We start from the raw sequence: 18,829 nt of genomic DNA, 5'->3' as shown, positions 1-18,829 counted from the left end.
TGGTTCCAGTACCCCACTGGGCTCCCACTTGCCTATTCCTTACAATTGTATTTTACATTTACTGCTGTAGTGTGAGAATGCATTGCACGAAAATGAATATAAAGTAGTGTTGCCAGCCATGTGCTGTTTGAAGAGCCTGCAAAGACCTTGTCTTGACATGAAATAGGGTTATAAATAAAAAAAGTATGTATTCAATTGTAATGTGACTTTTCTGTCTTTGTTTCCTTTAATTATCGGACATGGATCAAATCAGGCAGCCCTAGAACACAATTAAAAGCGCTTTTTATTTATATTTGCTGTTCGAAGTATGCACAGATAAGTGCTGAAAATATAGCTTTAGGTGACTCCTTATTTTTGTACCGTCAGGGATATCAAAATAATGAGCTGGCAACCCTAATCATGAGACTAGAAGCTTGTTGCAGGATCAGCACATTATTTATTTCCTCCACCCTCAATAATGCCATAATAGTTTAACTTCTATCTGAAACCCTACACCATCGTCAATAACATGCTGAGTTACTTCAAGTGTCTGGGAATGCACCCTGCATTCAGACAACTCACTCCTCTTCTCGCCCTTCACTATCACGCTCACCCTGCACTCACAGCTATCAGAGTGACCTCACACTGATCACTATGCACTCACACTGATCACCATGCACTCATTCCATTTACCTTCTCACCCTGCACTCACAGTGATCAATCTGCACTCACAATGCACTTGCGCTGTTCACCCTGTGCCTCAACCAGCAGTCACACAAGCACACTACTCACCCTGCCCTCATGTGACACTTCACTCACCTGTCCCCCTCACTGCCTAATCTGCAATCTCACTCAAACAAGTCCATCACTAACCATGTATTCATTTGTCCCACTCTGCACTTACAGCCACACCCAAATTCATATGGTCACCTGACTCACCCCGCAGTCACTCCTCTTACCCTACTCTCACACTGTTGCATCCCTCACCGTGCACTCACATGGGCACTCCTGCCACCCACACAGTACAAAGGGTTAATGTGCCTGCTACAAAGAACGTGTACCATGCAGATCACAGAACTGAGTGTGAGTAAACTAGGAGTTGCGCTATAAAAAAATGAAATATTTGTCAGAAAGGTGCTATAGAGAGATGAGGTGCATTGTTGGTGAGTGGTAGTGAGGGAATTCATGGAGAAGGAGGAAATGGGAGGGTGGCGCCAAACAAGACTGTTGCACCGTGTGCGATCAGTGCTAGTGTTAACTCCCCCCACAAGAAGTTCGGGTCTAGTTGCGCCCCTGAGCACGTGTCACGTGGCAGCCCTCTGTAGTTTCAGCCAGATTGCTCAGTGTATTCTCTGGCCTTCTGCCTGACAGGTGTCTGTTCTTCCGGACCCTCTTGATGACAGAGGCCTGCCATTCCGACCAGCATGAGGGGGAGGGCCAAACCAGCGAGGCACAGATGACTTCAACCGCAGACAGTGTTTCCCCATCTGTCCCGTAAGCCCTGTTGGGCTCTCTGTTCTGTGACACTCCTTCAGCCTATTAACATGTGTACGGCAGGGACTGAAACCTCACAACAATGCCTCCCAATCAAAGAGGGGAGAAGGGCGGGGCTTTGTGTTTCTAAAAGGCATTGTTTGTTCTTAGAAGAGGAAGGTGGGCTCGGCTGAGCGGGGGCCTCTCTCAACCAGTGCTCTGTCTCCCTGGGATACAGGCCTGGCAGTCTGGTATGCATGGGGCAAACATTACCACCCAATTGTTCGGGAAAACGAGACATCATTACTTTTTGATGGCCCCGGTAGTTCATTCCAAGACAGGTGCTTTCTTGATAGAACTTCTACTTGAAAACCCCCACTCTCTTTCATCCTTACATCTTGCTTCCCTTTCATCCGTACATCTTGCTTCCGGTCATTAATGCAGCGCATTGGCGTGGGTAGAGAGTTATTTAATCGAAACGTGGAGAAGGAAACCGTCCTCAGCAGCTTCCATTGCAGAAATAAACACCGTATTTTTGTTTTTTTTTATGGTCATTTTCATGCAAGCACAAACGGGAGTAGCACCGGAAGTACCATTTCATGCTTGGCAAATGCAAGATGGCCGCCTCTGAAGATTCTGCCACTTTCAATCTAAGCGAAAATGGTAATTTGTGTCCATTCCTTACCTTTAAAGGCAGAATTTCTTTGAAGCAATTTGTTCAATTGGAAACAAGGGTGTCTTTCCAAGGGGACATGGGCTTTTGAGACAGTTAATGGTGTTTTGGAAGAGTCCTCTACTACAATTACATACAATAGTGTGTTAGACATGGACTCTGGGATCCACCTCTGTGATGAACAATCCGATTGGGGCACAAATGACTCAAATCCGGTACGAGAGCGAAGCTTGCATATTGCATATACCAGCGGAATCTAGAATTACACTTTGCATGGGTGCGGTCACGTGTAACTCTCTTCTCAAAATTCCAAAGTCTGGGACCATTGTCAGTGGCCCAAGGGTGGCTCTGGCATGTGACAATCTGTGCCACAAGCACTCTTTGTCCAGTTGAAGTCCTTTAATATTGTGCGTGGAAAGGTCGTAAGAAATCAATACTTTAGCGTGTTTGTGTGTATAGATCATACGACCAGTAGATGATGCAGCTTCATGCACATGGGCTATAAATATGTGTAATGAATGAATAATATATAAAGTTGACTTATAATATCTTATGGCGTGCCTCCTCTGTTCATGAATTCCAGTTGTGAGTGGTCTTCTTGCCCCCATATGCAGAGACGTTTTAATGCATGAGCAATGTGGGCTCTGGCCCAGGGCCCCAGCCTTTTCATGGGGCCCCTAACAGAGTTGGGTCTGTACTGAAGAGTCTTGCCCTAATGACCTTGCATATTTCTTAAACAGATTGTTTTAAATACTGTTTTCCATTAATTTACTTTTAATCTACATGATGTGCGAGTGCCCAGTACAGACATTTTACAGAGAAATGTGTTTATGTTTCATGCAACATCCATAAAAAAAGTTTCTTTTAGATAAAAACAGGACCTCACATATGAGAAATGCGAGGGTGTCACATGGATTATTTGCAGTAATATTGGTGAGCTGCTGCTGTGTTACGATATTGAAAACACACATAACTATCCCTGAATATTAGATGTAAAAACATTTAGAATTTGGAGGAGTGAGCCTGTGCACTGTCAGGGACCTACCCAAAGAGGGCATGAAAGAGCTGAAATTGGATCATAAATTCAAAGCTGTTCCGAACAGGGCACCCAAAATAGGTTTGGCCCAGGGGCCCCCAAAATCCTTAAGATGTCCCTGCCCATGTGTCAGTAGACACTGTAACTGATGGAATGTTATCCATGAACATAGAAAGAGTTCTTATTTGAAGGCCACGTGTTTCACAGCATTGTCCTCTGTAAACAGACCTTTAACTGTGATGTGTCTGTAGCTATCGTCCCCCCATCCTGCCTGTTCTGCCTTACGAAGTATGGGGTAAGACTGTCAGTGACCATGGCTGAAGCACGGCTCCATATCATAATTGAGGTGAATGGCATACTCCTCTGAGACTGGAAAGCCACGTAAGTTCAGTAGAGGAAGCCCAAGAGGGTAATGATGGAGTCCCCCAGAAAAAGATATGGTATATCAGCTTCTGTTTGCTTTCATCTTTTTTTAGATTCTTTTCAAAATGTGTTTTTGGCTACTCCTTAATCTAGGAGACCAGAGTGCTAAAGATAGCTTTCCTTTGCCGGCATGTCGGCTCCGTGAGTTAAATGCTTCGTTTGCATGGTATTCCACCAGAATATCGTGTTAAAAAATAATGTAGCCAGAATACCTACTACCACAATATTGTGAACTTAAGTCGAAGTAGTTGGGTATTCTGAACTCCACATATATGTAGATAGACAATTCTTAACTATGCAGTGTACTTAGATATTAAGAATAGTAAATCTAGCACAATATTGTGGCATTTGAAAGTCTCTCTCCAATGTTTTTGTACTCAATATTCTGACATAAAATCACTGCTGACATCGCGTCTGACCTGCAGGTCTTGAGTTCGAATGCTGAAAAGGCCAGTTTAGCCTTCTAGACTTCAAAGGCCTTTAAACATCACACCCTCACATTTGCCTATATTAACACTTGTTATTTGTTGTGTGTAAATGCAGCCAGATGGATTCAGAAGATCTCTATAAAAACCTGTTATTATTAATAAAAGCATTGGTACTTGGCAAAATAACTTACTGTCAGCATTAAGCACTTCACAAACATTGTTGGTTACATTTACACCTTTATAAAGGCCTTCCTTTGTGATCCCCAACTTTATCAGCGTTGCGGTTTACTTGCTTTTGGTTGCAGTAATCTTGGTGGCAGTTCTTAACTTGCTGCCCTATTCTCTAGGATGCTGTTCAGGACCTCTTAGGTAAACACTTTCTTGTTACTCTTTGTTTCCTCAGGGAAGCCTTCAGACGCCCTTATAGACCAAGACATTGAATTCTTAGCCTCTATGCTGAACAAGCAGAATCTTCAAGTGGAGACGGGAGGTAAGTGATACAGGCATGGTCTCTCATTTCCCCCTGTCTCATAGTTTGCTTCAAGAGATTCCTCTGTAAACCCACTGTGGCTGGAATGGCAGCAGCAATCATTTTGCAGTAACCTTCAGAGGGTACCTTGTGTTCATTCCGTTAAAGAGTTCTGCATCCTTTGGGAGGACTACAAAATAGAGACGAGCAACAAGATTGAAAGAGTAGGGCCCGCCTTGTGACCCGTTGGCCTGGCTTCAAGCTGCTATGAAGCTCAGCTTTTTTTTTAGGCTCCCCATTGCTGGGTTTGGCCACATTCCTAGATGGACATCTTCAAGTCTAGGATGGCTTCTGCTGGTGAAAAGTGGCTGCTGCTTACGATTGGTAGCCTCTCCATCCATCACGTCTCACTCCTTTGGACAGTGTGCCCAGGAGGGGACTGCCTCTTCTGTCATCTATCATAGAATTCCCCATTGTTCTGAATGGTATCTCAGACCCTTCCACCTTCTTGTACATACATAAAAGTAGCAGATGTGAGCAGGACTCAGTATTGAAAAGAAAGTAGGTTTTTAGGAGCAGGGTCAATAGATGATTAGATTAAGATGTAGGGTTTAATGGTAAAAAATGAATCCACTCAAAGGAATATGTTGGCACGCAGAGAAGAGCAGATTGAACTTCAGAGATGCAAACGGCATTAATGGCAAACGTAAGAAAAAAAACAAACCTACTGAAGAGGTGTGTGTGGGAGCACGATGGAGTGTAAGAACAGGATCCACTGAAGAGAAGTGTATGGTGTCTGGATAAGGGGTGATAATAGGATCTACTGGGGCTTAGAGGATTCTGTGTGAATAGAAAATAAAAGAGGGATCCACTGGAGGAAAGGAAAGGAAAGCCAAAGAACACGATTGACTGGGAGAGGTGGGGGCATGTGGCTAAAGTATAGGGCCGGCTCATCTGCAGGATTTCTTAGAGGAAATAATCCTTTATTCAAAGTTTTACCTGCTGTCCACTAACCAGCCTATGTTTCAGGTGCTCAAATTTAGATGCAAGAGCGGAGGTCGACAGAGCTTCTCTGTATGAGCTCCTTAGATTTGGAAAGTGTTTCCCAAGCATTAAAAGATGCATCTCTCTCTTGCAAAAAGACCTGTTTCCTTGACATTATCCTCACAGCCTGTCATACATTTTCTGCTACGACGATTAACTGCTGAAATGTCCTGGTGCACTGAGGCATTTCTATTCCTCATGGGTGCCCAGTAAATTTAATTTGAAAAAAGGAGAAAATAAATACATAAATGAACATTTTAATTAATCGATTATTCAAATTCTGTAGTGTTAAGTGAAGAGTGTATTTTGTTCACAGTTCCATGTCTCAAAATACTTTTTGCCAGTGTTTCTTTTCACTTCTGCTTTTTCCTGTTACTGCTTGTTTTAGAGCGCCTGCCTTCTTTTTTAATTGTCCAGGTGCCACACACCCTGAGCAAAATGACCCAGCAGGCAATGCCAACGCAGACGAGTCCCTCGGCAAGAACCGGGTCGGCAGCGTCACCACGGACCCTCCGCCCCCCACCAAAGAAGAAGTGAAGAGCTCTCCAATCTCCAGAGACAAAATGGGCGACGCTTTGCTCTTAGGTGTGTATATGTATCTCCTGTTGCTGTAAACCTGAGAAGGCCATCTTCTCCTTCACAGTGGGGCCAGGAGGGGGCGCGTGCAGATGCAGTAATGCACCTCGTGCACTCGCAGTGGCTGAGCCAAATTCCAGCGCAAAAAAGTTATGTGAAATATGCGGTAATAAGATTGCTACACGGATTACACCATTTACCTCTTTAAAGTAATGTGGTGTGGCTGCATGTGGAACTGTGGTGCTCTAACTCTGAATGACATAAAACAACTATGCAGGTATTAACAACAGAAAAACTGGTATCAGCATCAAACCTTTAAGTGCAGGAACACACATTTCACGTTTTATCAATTTCACGCAAAAGCCATGCATGTGGTAACACCACGAGTCTCTGTGTTACTGCTGTTTTTCCAACCTGGTCTACTTGCAGTGCTTTAAGAGAAATGGAAAAGGTGAGGGGCTCTCTTAAAGCAGCATGGCCTAAGAAGTGTAGCTAGGATCCTTTCTTGCCCTAAATGCGCCAGGTATGTCCAGACATGGGCCCCATGCTCGCCGTGCCACTGGATTCAAGCTGGCCTGGCGGATAAAGGTGAAATCCCTAATCGGTCCCAGGATGCTTGTTTCCAGTACAGGGAGGACCTGGCTTGGCAGTTCAGGCTGGACTTCTCCCATGATGAGCAGGGTCAAGACAAATTTGCATATGGCTGGGCAGGATCGGACTGGGAACCAAAACCGGCCCTGGCAAACTGCTTGGCATGCCCCACCTGAGGGGGGTTTGGGTGCGCTGCCGAGCTGTTTATAAGGGCTGGTTTAGGCCGAATTTGTTCCAGTGGGCCGATATTGCCGGCCCCCCAGGGGTCTAAAACCGGCCCCCGCCCTGACGGCCCACCAGGGAAACGCCCGGTGCCCCCTACGGCCAGTCCGGCCCTGTGGCTGGGTCCAAACTGGGGCGGCATAGTGAGCAAAAGAACGATGGATTTAACACAGATCTCTGGACTGGGGGGGTTGGGGGATGTTTGATTTTGCTATTTAATTCATGGCGTGGATCAAAACAGGTAAACTGAAATCCTGTGTTTCACACAGTGTGTCACCTGACCAACATGTGAGTGCCTCTCTGTGAGATTTCTGTTATTGCATCCAGACATGTCTCGCAACAATCAGCGCATGTACCTAAAGCAAGCCATACCTATTGGTTTTGTCGAGGCTTGTTAGCTCTATCAGATAAATGAAGCGCAACAATGGTTTTGGTCTGCATAAAAGCAATTGACACATATGCGACCATAGCTCTGTGCGCGTTGCTTAGAGCCCAATGATTGGATGTGCATGTAGTCTGCACACCTCTGACCTACCGACAGGCACTGTGAGAACTGCCTTCTGCCTCAACTCCAGAGCTGTCACTCATGCCCCGTCATAAGCTCCCACCCACAACCTGAACTCACGAAAGACACCTGAAGGTGACTCCGTTCAAAGAATGCACTATGCAGGAGTTATATGTTTAATACAAAATAAAAGAAAAAAAAACACCTCTTCTTGATAAAGCAAAGAGTCTTAAGGGAATGCAAGATAAAGTAAAATGTGAAATGTAAACAGGAAATGCATCGTTGATAGCAACAGCTTTAGTGTTTTTACTGTCTTTTTTTAGAAATGTATCTGTGTTTTGCCAGAAAAATGAATAGCTGGATATGGACCCCTTTGATAGTTAGTTTTTGATTGCTGCCGGTTGTTCTTTAGAATCTGAGACCCGGCAGAACCCTCCCCACTTCAAGCCCTGAATACATGATGGTGTTTGTACCCAGAATTCCTTTCAAGCCTATTTGCACTCTTTATGTATGTTACATTTTTCCCTCATCCTGTTGTGCAATGAATGGAGAAGGGGTGTGTGGAAGAGGTAGCACCTGGGTTGGCGCCTCTGGGGGGTGGGGTGGAGAGAGCCCTATAAAGTCAGAAAGGGGACCAGAGTTACCCCCCACTCGATACTGGGGGCCGAATGTCCTCCTGGGATCTTTCTAGAGGCTTAAGGCCCAGTTTGAAGATATTGATCAGATTAGGCGGGTCACTTGTTTTGTGAGTATTTTAGACGCTCCCTACAGGTAGATTGTAACTCTGTCTGCTTTGAGGACTCATGGGGAGTGTTTCACCTGGTTTGGGGGGCTCGTGTCTGTGGTTTTAGTGGGTCATCTGAATCTAGTCCTCGTATCGCTGCTCTGCAACCTTGTGTTGTACTCTCTGCTGACCATAGCGCAGTGAAGTGGCCACAAGGCGATGTGTGGATGTGACTCACAATTAAACAGATAAAGGAGTAAAGATGGGGCACAGTGAGTGTAAGAAGGAGGGGCTGAGTATGGATCCGCTAAGGCTGTTAATGAGTAACTGGCTTGCAATTAGTCACTTTGGGTGATCAATGGTGAATGTGGATGAGTGAAGACCAGTTCAACTAAGGAGAGAATAGAGGAGTTCATCAATCAATCAGTCAGTGCAATTGTATGAGTGAGACAGTGAGTACCTATGAGTGAGGCCATGAGTGCATATGAGTAAGGCTGTGAGTGCTGGTGAGTCTAGATGCGCTGTGGGGAGTGAAGTAGAGTGACTGCAGGTGAAAGTGACCTGAACTGTGGTGAGTGTGAATGTGTAAGAGCTTAGTATTTGAAGTGCATACTTGAACTGTGGTGACTGTGGAAGAGTGTGGATGAGTGAGGGACGAGGGATATTGATTAGTTAAGCAATGGTGAGTACGGGTGAGTGAGGCAGTGAGTGATTGTCAGTGTGTATTAATGAGTCAGTGAGCGAGAGTATGTATGAATGAGTGGCTTATTGATGCTAAGTGTGTATCAGTGAGATGAGGAGTGATGCTTAAGGGATGATTAGTGTGCATGAGTGAGGCAGAATATATTGGTTAGTATGTAATAGTGAGCTGGTGAGTGATGCTTTTTGTGAATAATTGAGGCCACTAGTAATGATTAGTCTGTATGAGTGAGGCAGTGAGTGATGGTTAGTGCGTATGAGGCAGTGAGTGATGATCAATGTGTATGAGCGAGGAGCGGAGTGATGGTTATGTATGCGTGAGTCAGTGAGTGATGGTTCGCAGGTATGAGGGAATTAGTACATGATTATCAGTGTTTGAGTGAGTCTGTGAGTAATAGTATGTATGAATGTGTGATACCGAGAGTGTATAAATCAGGTGATGAGTGATGCATGAAGAATGGTTAGTGTGTATGAATGAGTAAGCATATAATGGTTAGTAGGTAAAAGTGAGGTGGTGAGTGATGGTTTACGTGAATAAGTGAGTCTACTAGTGATGCTTAATGAGTGTAAGTGAATCAGTGAGTGATGGTTAGTGTGTATGAGTGAGGCAGTGACTGATGGTTCATATGTATGCGGGAGGTTGTCAGTGAAGGTCTTGTATAAGTGAGGTGGTAAGGTATGAGTGGGGTGATGAGTGATGGTTAGTATGTATGAGTGAGGCAGCGGAAGATCGTTATTATGTTTCAGCAACGCAGGGAGTGATTGTTAGTGTGTGGTGAAAGTAAGTAAGTGATGGTTAGTGTGTTAGAATGAGTTGCTGACTGATAGTGTGTATGAGTGTGGCAGGGAATGATGGTTAGTGCATTGGAGACAGTGAATGGTGGCAAGAGTATGAGTGAGGCATTAATTGATTTTTAGTGTTTGAGGCAGTGAGCTATGGTGTGTGCGAGTGGGATGGTAGCAGATAGTGTCTGAGTGAAGCAGTGAATGATGGTTAGTGTACATGCATGAGACAGTGATGGTTAGTATACATATGTAAAATGTTTTTATGACAAAGTGTCGAATAAAGCTTTTTGGACTGGACTGGACTGGTTAGTGTGCCTGCATGAGACTGTGAATGATGGCTAGTGTGCATAAGCAAGACGGTGAATGATGGCTAGTGTGCATGAGCGAGACGGTGAATGATGGCTAGTGTGCATTAATGAGATGGTGAATGATGGCTAGTTTGCATGAGTGAGACGGTGAATGATGGCTAGTGTGCATGAGCGAGATGGTGAATGATGGCTAGTGTGCATTAATGAGATGGTGAATGATGGCTAGTGTGCATGAGTGAGACGGTGAATGATGGCTAGTGCGCATGAGTGAGACGGTTAATGATGGCTAGTGTGCATGAGGGAGACGGTTAATGATGGCTAGTGTACATGAGGGAGAAGGTTAATGAAGGCTAGTGAGCCTTAGTGGGACAGTTAATGATGGCTAGTGTGCCCGAGTGAGACGTTTAATGATGGCCGGTGTGCATGAGGGAGACACTTAAGGATGGCTAGTGTGCATGAATGAGATGGTGAATGATGGCTAGTGAGCCTGAGTGAGACAGTTAATGATTGCTAGTGAGCCTGAGTGGGACTGTTAATGATGGCTAGTGAGCTTGGTAGGGGCGGTTAATGATGGCTAGTGTGCATGAATGAGATGGTGAACGATGGCTAGTGCACATGAGTGAGACTGTGAATGATGGCTAGTGTGCATGAATGAGATGGTGAATGATGGCTAGTGCGCATGAGCGAGACAGTGAATGATGGCTAGTGTGCATGAAGGAGATGATGAATGATGGCTAGTGTGCATGAGTGAGATGGTGAATGATGGCTAGTGTGCATGAAGGAGATGGTGAATGATGGCTAGTGTGCATGAGTGAGATGGTGATTGATGGCTAGTGTGCATGAATGAGTTGGTGAATGATGGCTAGTGTGCCTGAGTGAGAAGGTTAATGATGGCTAGTGAGCCTGAGTGAGACAGTTAATGATGGCCAGTGTGACCGAGTGAGACGGTTAATGATGGCTAGTGTGCATGAGGGAGACGGTTATGATGGCTAGTGTTCACGAGGGAGACGGTGAATGATGGCTAGTGTGCCTGAGTGAGAAGGTTAATGATGGCTAGTGAGCCTGAGTGGGACGGTTAATGATGGCTAGTGTGCCTGAGTGAGACGGCTAATGATGGCTAGTGTGCATGAGGGAGACGGTTAATGATGGCTAGTGTGCATGAGCGAGACGGTGAATGATGGCTAGTGTGCATTAATGAGATAGTGAATGATGGCTAGTGTGCATGAATGAGATGGTGAATGATGGCTAGTAGGCATGAGAGAGACAGTGAATGATGGCTAGTGTGCATGAAGGAGATGGTGAATGATGGCTAGTGTGCATGAATGAGACAGTGAATGATGGCTTGTGTGCATGAAGGAGATGGTGAATGATGGCTAGTGTGTCTGAGTGAGAAGGTTAATGATGGCTAGTGTGCATGAGAGAGACGGTTAATGATGGCTAGTGTACATGAGGGAGAAGGTTAATGAAGGCTAGTGAGCCTTAGTGGGAGAGTTAATGATGGCTAGTGTGCCCGAGTGAGACGTTTAATGATGGCTGGTGTGCATGAGGGAGACACTTAAGGATGGCTAGTGTGCATGAATGAGATGGTGAATGATGGCTAGTGAGCCTGAGTAAGACAGTTAATGATTGCTAGTGAGCCTGAGTGGGACGGTTAATGATGGCTAGTGAGCTTGGTAGGGGCGGTTAATGATGGCTAGTGTGCATGAATGATATGGTGAATGATGGCTAGTGCGCATGAGTGAGACTGTGAATGATGGCTAGTGTGCATGAATGAGATGGTGAATGATGGCTAGTGTGCATGAGCGAGACAGTGAATGATGGCTAGTGTGCATGAATAAGGCAGTGAATGATGGCTTGTGTGCATGAAGGAGATGGTGAATGATGGCTAGTGTGTCTGAGTGAGAAGGTTAATGATGACTAGTGAGCCTGAGTGAGACGGTTAATGATGACAAGTGTGCCTGAGTGAGACGGTTAATGATGGCTAGTGTGCATTAGAGAGACGGTTAATGATGGCTAGTGTGCCCGACTGAGACTTTTAATGATGGCTGGTGTGCATGAAGGAGACACTTAAGGATGGCTAGTGTGCATGAATGAGCTGGTGAATAATGGCTAGTGAGCCTGAGTGAGACAGTTAATGATTGCTAGTGAGCCTGAGTGGGACGGTTAATGATGGCTAGTGAGCTTGGTAGGGGCGGTTAATGATGGCTAGTGTGCATGAATGAGATGGTGAATGATGGCTAGTGTGCATGAGTGAGACTGTGAATGATGGTTAGTGTGCATGAATGAGATGGTGAATGATGGCTAGTGTGCATGAGCGAGACAGTGAATGATGGATAGTGTGCATGAATGAGATGGTGAATGATGGCTAGTGTGCATGAGCGAGACAGTGAATGATGGCTAGTGTGCATGAATGAGATGGTGAATGATGGCTAGTGCGCATGAGTGAGACGGTGAATGATGGCTAGTGTGCATGAATGAGATGGTGAATGATGGCTAGTGCGCATGAGTGAGACAGTGAATGATGGCTAGTGTGCATGAAGGAGATGATGAATGATGGCTAGTGTGCATGAGTGAGATGGTGAATGATGGCTAGTGTGCATGAAGGAGATGGTGAATGATGGCTAGTGTGCATGAAGGAGATGGTGAATGATGGCTAGTGTGCATGAGTGAGATGGTGAATGATGGCTAGTGTGCATGAATGAGATGGTGAATGATGGCTAGTGTGCCTGAGTGAGAAGGTTAATGATGGCTAGTGAGCCTGAGTGAGACAGTTAATGATGGCTAGTGTGCATGAGGGAGACGGTTATGATGGCTAGTGTTCACGAGGGAGACGGTGAATGATGGCTAGTGTTCCTGAGTGAAAAGGTTAATGATGGCTAGTGAGCCTGAGTGGGACGGTTAATGATGGCTATTATGCCCGAGTGAGCCGGTTAATGATGGCTGGTGTGCATGAGGAAGACGGTTAATGATGGCTAGTGTGCCTGAGTGAGAAGGTTAATGATGGCTAGCGAGCCTGAGTGGGACGGTTAATGATGGCTAGTGTGCCCGAGTGAGATGGCTAATGATGGCTAGTGTGCATGAGGGAGACGGTTAATGATGGCTAGTGTGCCTGAGTGAGAAGGTTAATGATGGCTAGTGAGCCTGAGTGGGACGGTTAATGATGGCTAGTGTGCATGAGTGAGAAGGTTAATGATGGCTAGTGAGCCCGAGTGAGACGGTTAATGATGGCTGGTGTGCATGAAGGAGACGGTTAATGATGGCTAGTGTTAATGAATGAGATGGTGAATGATGGCTAGTGACCCTGAGTGGGACGGTTAATGATGGCTAGTGAGCCTGAGTGGGACGGTTAATGATGGCTAGTGTGCCCGAGTAAGACGGTTAATAATGGCTGGTGTGCATGAGGGAGATGGTTAATGATGGCTGGTGTGCATGAGTGACGTGGTGAGTGATGGTTGGTGTGTATGAGTGAAGCGTTGAGAGATAGTATGTATGACATAGTCCGTGAGTGATAGCACGACAGTTCTAACTGTCGAATGGGATAGTGGGTCTCCAGGGGTTGCTGGACGCCTCTTTGCCTGTTACTATATAGATGCAGGATTCTGAAAAGAAGCTGGGTGTTACTGGAACACTTACGACTTTAGTATGTTCAGGCCGGTAATCCCAGTTCAAGCACAAATACGATTGCTTGTGTGAAAATACCGCACAAATCCAAAAGCATTCTTTACACAGTTCATCGGGTAACCTTGTGAAATGTGTGCAAGGAAAGCTGGTGCAATTTGGTTGGAAAGCACCACTATATATCTAGTTTTTCAGCAGGGAAATGTTTCACTGCATTAGACCCATTCCGACTTGTGGATTCCGTAACAGTGTGATAATTCCTCACCCAGGAAAAACTAAAAACCAATGGTAATGGATCATTTTATTTGGATTTAAGTCTTGTTCCATCTTCCAAATTCCTATTAGATGTTTCAGACATGGTTCCCAGAACGGAACAGCAATTGTGGGCAACTAGACCTTTGTACAGCCATAAAACAATGTCTCTAGCCTGGCCTTCCATGCCCCTTCTATTTATTTATTCATTTATAAAGTTTTATATAGCGCGAACAAGAACCCGAAGGATATAAGAGCGCTTTACAAAGAATGGAAGGAAGGACATAAATCCAATATCGAACATCAAGTAAGAATACAAAGCAGGAATAATCGCATAATTCCCAGACAAATGAATCAAGTAGAGTAGTACAATAAACAGGTATATGGCAGGCTCCGAAGCGGGGCAAACCATGCGGAAAAGAAGAGCATAGATCCAATATCGACATCAGGTAGGAATACACAACATGAATAATCGCTTGATTCCCAGACAAATGAATCAAGGAGAGAGATACAAAAAGCAGGAAAATAGCAGGCTACGAGGGGGGCACACAATGCGGTACAGAAGAGCAGCATCACATGAAGGTACAATGAACGTAGGATCAATTACTTCGAGAAGGTGATCCTAGCCCAAATGACGGTAAAAATGTGTTCATTAGGAATATTTTGGCTTCCAGTTTGAAAGCAGTCGTTGAAGAGATTCTGCGTACTTGCGGTGGGAGAGAGTTCCATATCCTTGGGGCAGCGCCAGAGAAGGCTCGGAGACCGGTTCTCTTTTTCCTAAGGATGGGTAGTTTCAGGAGGAGAGTGATCGCGCTTCTTGAGGCTCTCCCCCCACAAGATAATTCAAGCTTTTGCACTAAGTACCAGTGAGTTTTGAAATCTAGGGCTTTGTGCATCAGAACAGCAATCTTTGACTGAATTCGAGCTTCATAGGGCAACCATTTAAGAGATTTAAGGATTGGGGATATGTGCTCATTTCGTTTCGTTTTAGTGTAGGATAAGACACGGCCACCACAAAAACAGTCCGCAGCATGACATTTTGCACTGAGCATCTGTCTTGCTGGTTCTCCCCTCTAGTTGTTACTATCTGATGCCTCCATTTCAGAAGCTGAACACAAGAGAGAACCTGGCAATAAGATGCTGTGAGCAGTGTAGGCAAGGGGAGGTGCAAAGTTTGGATCCCACCCCCCTCCAGCTCAACCAAGTCAGTTAACTAATATGAGAGTTTTTCACATGAGCCATATTTAGTCAAAACACAATATAAAAACACCAATTGGCAATACAGCATATCATTAATGCATTTTTAAATTCCATGCCTATGTCATCGTATATAATTCTACATTCCTAAGCGAGGCATAACATTTACATTATATCCTTTTCGTAGCACCCAGGTTTAATGATAATTTCATCCATAAACACAAACTGAACTACCTGCAACTTGGGGGGCGGGGGGGGGGGGAGGTGATCAAAGACCTCTGCCTAAAAAGTCACTTGTCAAGACTCCACACACCCCAACCTCCAGAATATAAGTTCATGACCCTAACAGCGCCACCAGGTGTTAAAGTCCTGTGACCCACATGTGAGCTACATGAACATTCAAAAGTTCAGCCCCTCCACTGTGGGGAAATTTACACAAAGGGAAAATGTAGTGTGCCAACCTCAGTGCTATCCCAGGTTGGTTACAGAGAAAACTATTTTGTGACTAACTGATGATACGGTTTGGTTCAACAGCCACCGACCTTGTCTCATACGAATGGAGCTGGGAGGGTGGGAATTTGTGAAGGTTTGTCAGGTCCAGGCTAAAGTTAACAAGAAAGAAAACAGAGATCAAGAGAACTTGCCCTTAAAAGGGGGCTAGGTAATGCAGTACCAGTCCAGTTGTCACGTCACTGCTCTAAGAATCAGGCTTCCTGCATACTGGCTCCAGTGGATTCAGAAATGTCTCACTTGCAGAGAGATGGGCAGTCAGCTGCCTACAGCGATAGCTTTTCTGAATTTCTCTCGAGAACTAGGCCGGGAAATGGATTTTCCAGACCCTCTGACACTAAGGATTTAGTCAATGTGCCAACTGAAGACAAAGAACCCAGTGGACTGCAGCTATCCTGCAACCCACTGAGCATTACATGAGTGAGGTGCATTTTGGGTTGCAATCAGTCCATTGAGCTTTCTCAAGGATAGTTAGTGAAACCCAACCCCTCTTTCATCATGAATAGGTACATTCAAGAGCTCTAGGAAATTAGAAATGTATTTTCAAGATTTATTAAAATCAAAATCCTATCTTAGTGCACACAATATGAATAGTAACTATTATGAAAATAGACACAACAGTGGCAATTGTCATGAGGCAGAACAATAGAAAATACTACCATGGTAGTATATGGTTTCTTTACATAAATATCCCTACCCCTTCTTTATCTCAGCAAACTGAGCTGAACTTAGCACCAACAGAAGCCTTCTTCGAGTTTCATAGATGTTTAGTTTAGTTTATTTATTATGCATGATTAATTAAAACCTTTGCATATACAGAGGTAAAATTCCACTCATTTCGTACTAAAATCACTATGTACAATAAAAACATTTTTATCACAATCAATAAAATAATTAACACAATTTTGCGAAAGTTAGCTGTAGTTATAGCAACTATAGCTGAAGTTGATTTGGTCAGGATTTCATCTAAGCTTGGTCTTTCGGCAATTCGATCCGGATTTCTTTTAGTCTCTTTGCGGTAATATCAAGAAATTTAATTAACCTACAATTTAGCTGAACCCAGGCAGGGTTAAAGCACAACATTAGTGCTTGTCTGCATGTTCTGGCTCCATGTTGTTTAAAGAGTTTCATAGATGGTTAATGCTTGCATACCTTCTATGAAAACTTGAAGCAACGTTCAGCAAAGAAATGGAACTTCTTTTCTTGCCTCCCCAGCTATGTCCTCGAGTCGACAAAGTGTCCTCTCTGTAGCATTCAGCAATGAAACGGTGTTTATGGATACAGCATGATCTTCAATCTCATAGCCCAGGAGTGAAATATCTCTCTATTTAATAACACTTTATTCCAGTTTATATACTCTGTCTGAACACTGATGAACATTTTCAAAATAAACAAATAGTAAAGACCCTCTAACCTTTTACCTTCTTACATACTGTGCCTCATTGCTTATTATTTCAAAATAATTACTGCAAAGGCATTCAAACTGTGCAGAACTATTCAAGCAAGCTGAATTATCGCATTGCAATGAATAATGTCATTAATACTTATGAGTTTGTTATATGAAACATACACACAACTAAATGAACATGTATGATTCAGAAAGGGACTACACCAGAGTGGTGGAGATGTAGGGATCAATGGGCACCCTCAAGCCATATCTTATTCCCTCATATGTGGGTCCCACTCTCGCAATATTCCCACCCTTATACACTTTCAGTGAAGTTGCATAAATGCTTTAGTGTTTCTCACTGTGCAATCATAAATTCAGCTACATTTCACATTTTTATTTTCTAGAAATTGAAATATTTTAATTCTCTTTTGTGAAGTTTTAGTTTATATTAAAGAACTAATATGTGTTAATAACCCAACTCCAACTTTTTATTCTATATTAATACGGTCATAGTTTACTTCTGAAAAATATTTTATGAGCAGAGCATTCTAATCTACTTAACCATGCCTTTTTTTCCCTTTAGGTCTTGTGGTGACATGCACAGTGGCTGGGGTTACTGCGCTGATTGTGGCTGCTATATGTTGGTGTCGGTAAGTTGAAAAGTTGCAAAAACGTTGATACTAGAGAGTCAGAAGAAAATTGGGCAAGATTTAGAAAAGCGCTGTGATTGGTTGAGGAGCTGTTTTTGGTCTACGCAGCAAGTTACATCTTTCCTGAGTAACAGTACATGGTATAGGTCGAAGTATCAAAAGGAACCAACCCTGTGTCATAAAAAATTACCCCAAAGTGGCTGCAGAGTGTCACAAGAGATGGAGAGGCCACAGTTAAAGTCAGGATGCACAAGGGAGCCTTATTCACGTAGCAGTAGAAAAAGGGAGGTTTTGTTACCACTGAGGACATCACTCTGAGGCCTCGTGAGTCATGTTCTGAAGACCTTAGATGCAGAAGAATGAATACAGATTGCCTTCAGTCCAGAAGAGCCCCCAAAAGAGTTAATGGTGTTCAATTCAAGTCCTGTAAGTTGAGGCTCAAATGCATATGTCCGAGGGGACACAGGGAGTGTGGGGGAATCTGGTGGACATATTGACATTGCACAATAATAATTAACACGCTACAAAAGAGAAGCATTTCTCAAATTAAAGATATTCTTGGAACTAGCGATTGCAATGCCTGACTGAGGAGTGAGACAGAAGGAGGCCTCATGAGCAACATTTCAAAACAGGAAATCCTCTCCACAGAACCGGTAGGGGCAAATGTAGTAAGCACTTTGAATAAAAGTTAGGGCAGACACATTATTACAATAGCACTGATGAACCACAGACATACAGGCCCTGCATCCGGAGGAGGCAGCAAATGACCAGTAGGGTTCATCTTGGCAGCTTTATTATTACTATGTCCTCTGCAAGCCTTTAAGTGGTAACAGATCATTGCATCCCTATTGAACACACAGCCTTTGAGACATCGAAGCCTACATTGAGTCCTACATTGAATCTGGGTCAGCACCATGGCTCTGGAGTCCTGTTGAGCCGTATGGCATGTGACAGCAAGTGCCTCTAGGATGTGTCAAAATGCTGGCCATGATTTCTCTGATCAGTTGATGATTGAGCGTGGTGTACTGGGAGGAGAGCTGGTTGTGTTGGTGGTTATTACTAAACTTACTTGGCTAGTCACTTTGAATTGCAGTGCTAACTAGTAATGTTCAGATTGATCACCAGCAGCTACAGCTTTCAGTGCAAATTCTGGCATTGCATCTTTTGGCACCGGGAACCGCACTGGTTCCTTGTGTCACGGGACACTGCCACTTGGGCAGTGCTTTGGACAGGGGCTTTAAGAGGCAGAGGATGGGAAGACATTGTGGTGTGCACG

At 44.3% G+C, this 18,829-nt stretch overlaps 1 protein-coding gene across 1 annotated transcript in view; it reads left to right on the top strand.

Annotated features, from left to right (window-relative positions):
- The window catches only part of NPDC1 (neural proliferation, differentiation and control 1), a 448,831-nt gene that overhangs the window by 415,146 nt on the left and 14,856 nt on the right, over nt 1–18,829 (top strand). Inside the window, exons 3-5 of the mRNA XM_085611185.1 lie at nt 4,416–4,502; nt 5,943–6,110; nt 17,487–17,553. Of these exons, the coding sequence (XP_085467311.1) occupies nt 4,416–4,502; nt 5,943–6,110; nt 17,487–17,553 (322 nt within the window). The remainder of the gene's footprint in view (nt 1–4,415; nt 4,503–5,942; nt 6,111–17,486; nt 17,554–18,829) is intronic.

The sequence above is a fragment of the Triturus cristatus genome, chromosome 1_2 (genome assembly GCF_964204655.1).
Source record: "Triturus cristatus chromosome 1_2, aTriCri1.1, whole genome shotgun sequence".
Taxonomy (NCBI): domain Eukaryota; kingdom Metazoa; phylum Chordata; class Amphibia; order Caudata; family Salamandridae; genus Triturus; species Triturus cristatus.
This window is presented reverse-complemented; position numbering and strand designations above follow the sequence as displayed.